Source organism: Squalius cephalus (genome assembly GCF_949319135.1).
Source record: "Squalius cephalus genome assembly, chromosome: 18".
Lineage (NCBI taxonomy): Eukaryota > Metazoa > Chordata > Actinopteri > Cypriniformes > Leuciscidae > Squalius > Squalius cephalus.
The window spans coordinates 16,543,116-16,554,655 of NC_137139.1; the positions used below are offsets into that span (position 1 = coordinate 16,543,116).

General features: G+C 36.2%; 1 protein-coding gene across 2 annotated transcripts; it reads right to left on the minus strand.

Annotated features, from left to right (window-relative positions):
- Window positions 1-1,181: 1,181 nt before the first annotated feature.
- tm9sf4 (transmembrane 9 superfamily protein member 4) lies at window positions 1,182-10,705 on the minus strand. Of its 2 annotated transcripts, none has more exons than XM_079848907.1 (18): window positions 10,617-10,705; window positions 9,049-9,156; window positions 8,642-8,741; window positions 8,331-8,499; window positions 7,343-7,487; window positions 6,964-7,087; window positions 5,683-5,801; window positions 5,481-5,592; window positions 5,327-5,397; window positions 5,092-5,224; window positions 3,983-4,064; window positions 3,819-3,894; window positions 3,626-3,709; window positions 2,842-3,017; window positions 2,686-2,749; window positions 2,433-2,552; window positions 1,851-1,940; window positions 1,182-1,504 (listed from the first exon to the last, which is right to left on the minus strand). In XM_079848907.1, the coding sequence occupies exons 1-18, from the start codon at window positions 10,647-10,649 to the stop codon at window positions 1,355-1,357; spliced, it is 1,956 nt and encodes a 651-aa protein (XP_079705033.1). In that variant the 5' UTR covers window positions 10,650-10,705; the 3' UTR covers window positions 1,182-1,354. The 2 variants fall into 2 exon arrangements, with proteins under 2 accessions (XP_079705033.1, XP_079705032.1); XM_079848906.1 differs by lacking the exon at window positions 10,617-10,705 and adding an exon at window positions 10,509-10,586.
- Window positions 10,706-11,540: the final 835 nt, after the last annotated feature.

An 11,540-nucleotide genomic window follows, 5' to 3' on the forward strand; every position in this document is an offset into this window, starting at 1 on the left:
GAAAAATTAACATGCTTCTGCCTAAAACAAAGACATAATGGGGACAAAAAAGCTCCACAAAAAAAAAACAAATGCAACAATATAAAGCACCGTATTTACACCATTAACGTACACAGACCCATCGACCCCACGCAACAGGAAGAATAAAGTACTTCTGTAGAAAATATATTCTGTGGTCCTTGCATTTATTCATAAAGTCACCTGTGAATTCAGAATCCACCAAACCAAAAACTGACCAAATGACCGTATGATGATGATGATGATGTTTGAAGATGACAAATGAAGCCAAGGAAATAAAGACCGGTCTATTTTGCTATGGTGTTTTAAACTACTGAATCTTGCAGCTGCTTCACTTTAGGTCAGAATTTGGGGGACCTAAAATTATATAACCATTTAAATAAATCTAAAAAAAGCACCATGGATGCAAATTGCACACATTTGTGTCGATACCCTTGCATTTTGGGGTAAATCCACCAAGATACATCCGTTTGTGGCTACAGCAATAGTCCATAGGTGAAATACCACCATCAAGGCATGAGAAAAATAGGTTTAAAAGAAAAATGCCATGTCAAAAAATGACTTATTCTATGTTGTGAAGTGGGAATATGCTTATAAATTGTAGATTTTGAAATGGACCTGTTAAAATGAAATATCTAATTAATGTGTGACCATAAAAGCAGACCTTTTTTTCAATGGCAAGGAACAAATGAACAGAAATAAAATGATACTGCATCGTTATCAGAGTATTTTAGGTCTAATGACCAGCAAGCACAAGGAATCAAGGAAATCTACTTCTTTTTTTTAATGTCCTTGCATCATCATGTCTTTACATCCCATAATTCCAATCCATGCCAACACAATGACCACAAAGTGACCACACATTCACACAAACACACACACACACACACCTCAAGACAGCAAGCATTCAAGAACTCAGTTCTGAATCAAAGACATGGGAACAAGTTGAAATTAAACGTTATATTAAAAGGACACAAAGTTAATTTGTAAAATGATATAATATGCAATTAACCCTCAATGTCTTCAAAAATCCAACATCCCCACCCAAACATAAAGAGAAAGTCAATCGACACACTTTGGCCCATGTTGTGTGTGCAAAAGGATATACAGACATTAAAAATGGAACTGTTCATGTTGTTTCTCTACATCTTTGCTGAGGCAGAGAGCAGGACAGAAAGGTTTTGAAAACGGTGTACAAAACACATCGCTGTTCATTCCTCCAATCCATAGGGGGGCACTGCTGCGCCTCACGCCAGCAAATCACACACGTCAGTGCTTGCTTCACAAAACAGAAGAAAAAAAAAAACACGATAAAAAAAAAACTGAAAGAAATATTTCAGTCGATTTTGACTGCGGCGTAAATTTTCCGTATGAACACGTATGCGGCGTAGAAACCAATCGTTCCCGTTAGCAGCCAGAAAGACAAAACCATCAGGGTTGTGTAGCCAAAATACAGCAGAGAGGGAATGAACTCCACAATGTCCAGCTGAGGGAGGAAGAAAGAGACAACCAAATAAATGCTGAGTACAACAAAACAATGAAATAAGTGTGCAATTGGAAACTAAAACAGACAGACATCTCTAGACACACCTTCCATAAAATCCTCAATGTTCGTGTGTGTGTGTGTACGATTGTGTGATAAGAAAACAGAGCAGACTCAGTCTAAATACTGTGTACAGTGGGATTGAATCTATTCTACAGTTAATACCACTTTAAGCTTAAAATAATGTTGTGGATTCCCTCTGCCATTAAAAATTCTTAAGGTGCTAGATAAGAAAGACAACAGTTAATAAAAGAGGTCTACTGTAAACCACTGTTGTAAAGATAGTTACCTTATTGACAAAATAGAAAACAGCATAGACTAGGACGTAAAAGGCAGAACCTCCGGACACGAGAAACGTCCTCCACCACCATCGATAGTCCTGTAGGGGGAGGAACCACAATGATTGACAGGTATTTATTCATGTCTACTGACAGTGAGTGAGCTCTGTTCAAGTTCTGCTGGACTAAGTGTGGATACCATTGCTATTTTTGTTTAGAGATGATTTAGCATGCATGGTGGCCATTCAAATTAAGTGACCTTTGCTTTTGTTATCATAGCTCTTAATATTTGCCTATTTATCTTCTGGGGTGAGTGCATTTGTGTGGACAGTGTGTCAAAGATTATAGACCTCAACCGGTACAACAGGAACAGCAAATAAATGGCACAGAGCAGCACTTTGACACACAAGGTGGCCAAAATGTTCACTAGAGAAGTTCTTAGTGTGGATTTGTGGTAATGTAAGAATCACATCTGAACTGTATTACACCTGTGGTGTTTTGTTTAATGTATAACTACATAACAATAGGCAAATATTTACTGCTAGAAGTACTAAACGGCTCAGTTCCCTTTTGTTCTAGGATCATACACCCACCTCAGCACAAAGCTGGAAGTACACCATCACGATGCTGATTTGAGAGCAGGAAACAACAAGAATTATGAAGACAAGGAACAGGAAGCCAAACAGGTAATAAAACTGGTTTTCCCAGATAGCCTATAAGAGAGTATAACACACCACAATGAGCTGATATTCATAGATTCGCTGAAAAACATCAATACAGAAGTACATTTAATATGTTGTACTGGATGTATGCACTTTTAAATGGTGTAGGTTTGATTCAACTTACACTAAAGATGAAGAAAAGCTCGATAAACATGGCGCCGAACGGGAGGATTCCCGCCATCAGGATGCTAAAGGGAGAGAGCAATACAATCCCATTAAGCATGCACAGCTAATCAACTATTCACAGACTAACAAAGACGATACAAAGAGCGCCAATTACCCGACAAACTTGTTCATGTACCAGCGCTGCTCAGGGACCTGACGGGGGATCTGATTGGTACGAACTGGATTGTCATACGGTTGTTTCCGGAAACCGAAATAGTAGCCCAGGTACACGAGAGGCATAGAAATACCAAACCACATACACAACAGAGCCAGCATTGTAGTGAAAGGCACCTGAAATATGTGAAAACAAGATGGCAGTCAGTTTACAAGAACATTCAAGCTGAATAAGAGGAAATGGTTGAGGGCAGCCATCGACTTCCAAAGTTAGAAAAAATACAATGGAAGTCAATGGATACCGTCAAATGTCTGGTTACCAGCAATCTTTAAAATATCTTCTTTTGTGTTCAACAGAAGAAAGACACTCGTACAGGTTTGGAACAACTTAATGGTGAGTAAGTGATTTTCATTTTTGGGAGAACTATCCCAATAAATCAGTCTAATGATTCCTTTACTGAGTGAATCCATCATCAATAGCATCAATCTAACGTATACTACAGTTTAACAGTTTGGGGGTCAAGATAATTTTTTTAAAGAAATTAATACTTTTATTCAACAAAGATGCATTATATTGATTGAAAGTGACAGTTAAGACTTTACATTGTCACAAAAGATTTCTATTCTAAATAAGCTGTTCTTTTGAACAATTCTACTCATTTAAGGATCCTGAGGGAAAAAAATGTATCGTGGCATTCACAAAAATATCGAGCAGCACAACTGTTTTCAGCATTGATAAATGTTTCTTGCACAGCAAATCCGCATATTAGAATGAAGATACTTACAGCGCCAGAAGAGTGCTCTCCCCAGATGAAACAGTTCAAAACAAAACAGATGCTAAAGACGGCAGCTGGGTACAGAGTTGCCGTCTAGAAGGACACACATGCACAATGTCTTTTATTTCTTATTCTTCCAGCAGGTGTAATCTCCAAGCTCAATTATTTTAATGCAACAAATGTTTCAAGAGTTTGTACTCACGCAGAAAGCCCCTTTCTTCCATCTGTGGCCTTTAAGAGTGCGGTAGAGTCTTCCTGCGAAGTATCCTCCGAACAAACTGCAGGACAAGACATTACGCCGACAGTTTGAATAGAGCCGCGTACGAAATTGCTAAATCTGACAAGTAGTTTTTATTGTGCATTTACCCCATGAACATGAAGAGGAAGCAGGCTGTTGTCATGAGAGCTCCTCGGCTGGATGGAGACAACATCCCCAGCATAGCCACAACTACAACACACACATGCACAGTTTCATTGTACTTAGAAGTCACGTAACAAACGTTTAAGGAATGAACATTCAACAAGAAAGGGATACATGATAGCACTTTATCAAAGGGATTCGAATTCTGTGGAAACCTGCAGTCTTCTGAAGTTGTATGGTCTAGGATTGTGACGGTACCAAAATTTCAGTAGTCGGTACCAACACCAGTAAAATTTTGTGGTTCTCTGAACATATTTAAGTAGTACTTAAGTAGTTTAGAACAAGTACTTAAGTAGTTTAGAACAAGTACTTAAGTAGTTTAAAAAAATGTTGTTCTGTCCGTTGGTTTTCGCGGTTAATCATCAGTTTATTCAATCATGCAGTTAAATATGGTTGTCAATCCAGAAAATTCGCAGTGTACTTAGCAGCATGAAAAACTTAACTTGTATTCAGATTATGAATGGGTATTAAACAGAAAACAAGAGCCTCCCTTTATAATCCAAAGGGCAAGTTTATTGAATTCTTTGAAAAATCTGAAAAACTACAATTTACATCGTATTTACTCTTTGTTGGTCATAATGAAAGGATTTGCGAGTGCGCGGTACATGCCGAACAAAACAAAACCTTCTGACCAACTTCCTGACTAGCACCTCTGATAGGCTAGTGTGACTGCTTGTAAAAACACGCAGTAAATAGAAACCCTTGACGCTCAGAGAGTGCTCAAACAAACACAAAAGTGCTTGAAAGTAGGGATGTGTGCAATGACTAATTTTATTAACATTAAAACTGAAATTTTGCAACTGGCTATTCAAATAATCTTACCCTAATTAAGTCTAACCCCAATTCATTTTAAAATGTAACATTAACATGACAGTCATTTAAACGTAGCCTTTGTAAAAATATAAAGCAAAACATTGTGTAAGAAAAAAAAGTAAATGACTGGTATTTCTAAGTTGACTAGCAGTGCGTTTAACAACAATAGAGTGGATGCAGATTCCATATGGCCTAGTCATTAGCAATTAGCTAAAACAAAATGAAAAAGCATAATACTCACAGATAACAATGAGAATCATGCAGAAGAGCTGGATGCCAGATCCCAACAGGGAGCTAAGTATCATGGGATACTGAGGTGGGCGGAACACATCACCATGGACGTTCTTCCAACCAGATTCCTCCATTGTGTCCTCCTATTAACAACAAAAAAAGAGAGAAAGAGAAAGCACTGAGGTAACATTATATAAGAGATGAATATCAGAGTGCAAGCAACCAATCAGAAAGTAGCATCTTACAATGTCATCTTCTCTGTTGTAGTTGGCAATGTCCTTCCTCAGCGTCCTGATGATGATCATACTCAGGATGCCTGCAGGCAAACACTTACTTAGATGCCATTGCAATCGAAAAGTGCTTCGAAATAAACAGCTTAAAGATGAAAATCAGTCACACCTGACAGAAAGAACACCACGACTACAGAGTTGACGATGGAGAACCAGTGGATCTGCACGTCACTCATGGTGAGGTACGTGTCCCAGCGAGACGCCCATTTCACTTCACTCTCCTACAATGAAGAGAGCAGCTACTTATGAAACCAAACAAAAACATGTAAAGCACAGGGAGATGTCTTGATGGAGGAGGCGACGCGTCTCACCTCCCAGCGCACAGAGTAAGTGAAGAGAATGCTGTTCTCTTTGGATGGGTCTATCTCCTGAGGCACGGGGGCAACCGTTTCAGGTAATGTGCATGTACCTCGCTCATCTGCTTTTATATCTAGAACATGTGAGAGAAGAATTCATTTAATGGTAGTAAACAATGAAAAAAATGTATGCAATGGTGATAGTGTTTTTAGATGTATACAGTACAATATTTTCAACATACTATACATAATAAATTAAATGAATAAATATTATTTGAAATTAAATTCATTTAAATAAATATAAATATCTAAAAACTTCTAAAGTTTCTTCTGCTCACCAATGCTGCATTTATTTGTTAAAAAATAGAGGAAAAACAGTAACATTGAGAAATATTATTACAATTTAAAATACCTCTTTTCTATTTTAATATATTCTAAAATGTAATTTATTCCTGCGATTCCTCCGAATCATTACTCCAGTGTCACATGATCCTTCAGAAATAAGCTGATTTGCTGCTCAAGAAACCTTTCTTATTATTATCAATGTTGCAAACAATTGAGCTGCCTAATATTATTAAGAAAACCTAGATCCTTTTTTTCAGGATTTAGCACATTCAAAAGAACAGCGTTTATTTGAAATAGAAATCTTATATAACATTACAAATTACTTTACTTTCACTTTTGATCAATTTATTTGTGCACTTGCTGAATAAAAGTTCTGACCACAAACTTTTGAATGGTAGTGTAAAAATAGAAACAAAAAGTAGTAAAAAAAACGTGTGTATTTATATATACTGTAATGTATATGTATATATATATATATATTGTAGTGACAACTTCAAGGAAGAACTGTGTAATCATAATTGAAATATAATTAAAATTAAAATAAAACAGAAATCTAAAAGTTATTCTGAAGAAAAGCTGGTAGCACTTTACAATAAGGTCTCATTTGTTAACATACAATGAGCTATATATTTGTTACAGTAATTATTCATCTTTGTTAACATTAGTTAATAAAAAATACAACTGTTCATTGTTTGTTCATGTTAGTTCACAGTGCATTAACTGTTAACAAATACAACATTTGAATTTAACAATGTATTAGTAAATGCTGAAATTAACATTAAGATCAATAAATGCTGTAGAAGTATTGATCATTGTTAGTTTATGTTAATGTTAACAAAGAAAACCTTAATGTAAAGTGTTACCGAAAAGCTTTTTTCTGTTGCTTTTACCCATCTATCCAGATTTTTTGATTTGTTCAATTTTAAGTTTCACTGATTACTAGTGACTTACCTTCTAATTTGACGCTCTTTGGCATCACCTCGAAACGTACAACTCTGTAATTGTGTTCGACATCCTCCTCCACCTTTTCTTTGTGGTAGTACAGGATGAATGATAGATGGTTGTGCAAATAGAACTACAGAAGGGAACCAAACAGCATGTGTCAACCAATCATGAAAAAGAACAAATAATGACATTAAATATGACAAGATTGTTTTTTGTACCATTTGTATCTATATTAAGTTGATAGACACAATTTTCTGTTATTGAAATCAATGTCAATAAATAAAAGATGATAAGTGGTTGAGGTAACAAAACTAATTGCTTACTGTCTACATATTTAAACTGGCATAAAATTGAGCTAATGGGAAAAGATGCTCTTCAGGTTTACCTTGTTATTTTCAGAAAAGCCGAGCCTGTAGCCATGCTCGAACTGAATATCCTTCAATGTGTCCTTCTTCTGTTCTTCTTCCGTTCCCTCCTCTTTGTTGGGATAAAGCTCCAGCCGTGTGGCCACAGGGAGGTTATCTGCAATGCTGTTCATATGCATGACCTATTAATCAAACTACTACTGACAGCTTTAACTTTACAGGATAGGTGAAATATGCATACATTAGAATATACAGCATAAATAAATGTATATTATACAAATTATAGCATAAATACATTTATATCAATTTATATTCAAAAGTTTAGTGTCTATAAGCTTTTTTTTATGTTTTTGAAAGGAGTATTTTATGCTCACCAAGGCTGCATTTATTTGATCAAAAATACAGTAATATTGAGAAATATGATTACAATTTAAAATAGCAATTTGTAAAATGTAATTTATTCATGTGATCAAAGCTGAATTTTCAGCATCATTACTCCAGTCTTCAGTGTCACATGATCCTTCAGAAATCATTAAAATATGGTAATATGTTGAACTGCTGCTCAAGAAACATTTCTTATTATTATCAATGTTGAAAACAGTTGTTCTGATTAATATTTCTTTGGAAACCTTGACACGTTTTTTTTCAGTATTCTTTTGATATAGAAATATTTGTAACAATGTAAAAGTATTTACTGTAATTTTCAATTAATTTAATGCCAAATAAAAGTATTAACTTTTGAATGGTAGTGTATATAATATTTTTTTGTAAATTACATTGTTCATGCAAATCACACTGGTCTAAAATAAATTTTAGACAATTTGCGCTGTGCATTTGAAATAATAAAAAAAAGCTTTTCAGGAAACCACAGAAATCAGCACTTTGTATTGGGCCTCTTTCATGAAACACGAGCAGAAAAAAATTGTGTAAACTGATGCATTGCAAAAGACTAAGAAAAATGTTGTGCTTTCATAAATGCGGAATGGCGTCAGTAGAGGAAGGACTCACAGGTGGATATAGTACTCTTCTTGGATGCGCTCGGCTAGCAGCTTGCTCTCCTCCACGGTGAGTTTGATGGGATCATCTGGCTTTTTACACAACACCTCACATTTCTTGTCCAGATTCATGAGAACCGTGTAGAGCGTGTTTACGATACGGTCCCCTCGCAACACCTCACCTGGTCACATATCATCATCATCATCAAAATGAGAAGCATGTCACTGTAAAAAGTCAACCTTCTAACTGCAAGCGTTAGTTTTCGGTCACCTAGCTATACTTAAAAACGTCAGACTCGTGACTGCAGTGAAACGTCAACTTACCGAGGTTCTCTGCCTTGTAGACGATGTCACCAGGCTTACAGAAAGGAAGTGAATAGTACTCATAGGGCAGCTGGGTTCTGGAGCTTGTCAATTTCACAGCCTGGTAATTAAAAATAGGTAACCTATATGTTAGAAACACCAAAGCACAAATCTAGAAACCTTTGGAGAAGGAATCTGTGGAATGAAGGATAATGATTGTGTCAAACACAGATGCATGGATCTAGATTGATAAGAGCTGGCCAGACATGTCTGAGGAAAACAGGTGGTCAATACAATAGTAAATGGCAATGTCTAGGGTCATAGAGTAAAAAAAGAAAAACAGCAATGAACAGGAGTAATTATGTCTGAGTAAAAAAGTAACCCCCTTTTTTTGCAACTCAAATAGAAAAAAAAAAAAGAGGCCTCACCTTTATTTCAACAGGGCTGTTCTGGTGGAAATTCATGGGCGCAACCCCAGGTACATAAAAGGGTGTTACTAAAGGCAGCGTGGACACCAGTAACAGTGTCCACATCTCCTACAAACACAAAAAAGACACACAAAGTCAAATGTTATACAAATATCTGTAACCTTGTTGCAGTGCAAAAACAGCACACTGACAGTCAACTTGTTTACACAGAAATATACATCCACATGGAAACGTTACTAGGGTCGGTTGAGCTCTGTTGTTCAATGAGATAATGAATGATCCGTAAACCACCTCAACAGTTAAACAAGGTGAATCTGAAATAACCTCTAAACAATATTAATACAACTGAATAAACAGCTCCACCTTTATCCAAATAAGCAATTTGAGGTTGTTATCTAATACACAGTTAAAGTCCTCAGATTTAATTGGCCGAACATTGTTTCAACAGATAATGTGAGCTATGTGGAGTGGACGCGTAGTGGAGTTTGACATAAATGCATTAAAAACTGCAATGAAACATGTAAAAACAGATGTTTTCTTCCGTATTGTTACGTGCTTCTCAGTGAAACATTTTCAAAAAAGAAAAAACTTTGTGTGGGAACTAACAAAGCATCTATGCATTAGTTGTAGATCAGAGTTTGAGATGTGATCGTAAGAAAGAGGCGGGGTTTAAGCAGACTAAATGATTGGAGAAGTCCTGCATTCATCACCAGAGAGTAGTCTGCCGGTTTCACTGGAAAGTCTAGTTATGACACTCTGATTAAACATGACCAGGTCAAAAAGAATCGTTCACATTACGACTTTAAGCAAAATCACACATTTTATTATCACAAAAGAATACAATTTACACTCAAAATCAATAACGTGACCATTTATTTACTTAATTTGTAAGTTGTCGTGTAATAAGGGGTATAATATGCCATCATTTTTGCGTCCTGATCACAATATCGGGGTTATTTTACGATGACGACCCAATATTTCTTACAATATTAAATTAATAGTGTCCAAAATCTTCTTGTTAAGCCGAAACTCTTTTTAACTGTCCACAAGTGTCAAAGAACACAATCACAAACAGTGTCATCCGGCAAGAGCAAAACATTAATACATTCTGGAGATAATTTAACGTTAGATAACAACTGTGAATTAATCACTTTATCATCATCATCACATTTGCTTTGATTGCGAGAGGCAGTGAATGCTAAAGCAGCGCAAACGCATTAGCCTGACTGACAGACCCCATCATGTGATGCTGTTTACCATGAAACACAGTCGCGTATGTTCGAGCAAAGAGAGCTGTCTGCTTCATATGGCTTAGGTGTTAGATTAGATGAGGACATTAACTCTCACTCTTCGCAAACACTCGATAATTAGCTGCCTGCTAAGTGTTTAGGCTAGCCGGCTGCTTTTCAATCGGCATCCACTGCGCGAAAATTGCAAATCATATCATAAGGCACACTCACAAGAAGCAACATGAAACAACATGTTTTAAAGCAATTCATCTCTATCCGTGTGGAATTGACCTTTTTGTGAATTAGAGCAACAGAAGAGACTTTAGCATAGGTACTCACCATCGCCGCCGCCATCTTGAATACACGTGTCATTGCGGACGTCACAGGAAGGATGTCAATGCGTCATCATGCTGCTGTCATTTCACTCTCAAAGCTTACAAGGATATTGACACAACAGGGAGGCAACATTTTCAAAGGTTTCAGGCTTTTAAAATGCAATTCCTATTACGAGGCATTTATAATGTAATTCCTAATTACCCATTTATGTCCTTATTGTTTTATATACAGGCTTACTACACTGCGTACCAGATGTGGCCCGGATCTGGGCACTGGGCAGACACTATGCTGCTGTCTGGGTCACTTTTTCTTTTCTTTAATGGTCTTTAATTCATTATCATTAGTACTACAATAATCAAGCGATGAATGGATCATAGACACACCAATTTTCTGCCATATGATTTCAAATTCTGATAATTATTAATTATGCATCATAGAAAGTTCTCCCCCCAGTTACAATAGACCTTGTGTGGAGATAATTATGCTTAGAATATTTGCAAAATGTAGGTTTTTGTGAGTCAGCAACATAGGCATAGCATATAAATACGCTCATTAAACTTAAGTAATGTGCTGATGTGTGGAAAACTCTTAAATGAATAGTTATGTCTTAATGTCATTTTCCATGGTCTTGTAAACTTTAATAAATGCAACAATAAAATAATTGAACAATTTTGTAGAGCTATTATGGGAGTAAATGAGATTTTCCCTCTGTGCCCGACTCAAAATTAAATACATTTATTTGTTTTGTGGACTAATTGTAACAACGTATACAAAAATAGCAACAGGATTATTGTGCTTTTTTTTTTATATAGGGAACTCTGCAGAAGACTTTACATCAGGGAAAAGTGTATTGAAAATCTGCATAATCAGCATTTTTTTTTTCTTTTTTTTTCACAAATGAGATTAATGTTAATGAAGCCACAAATG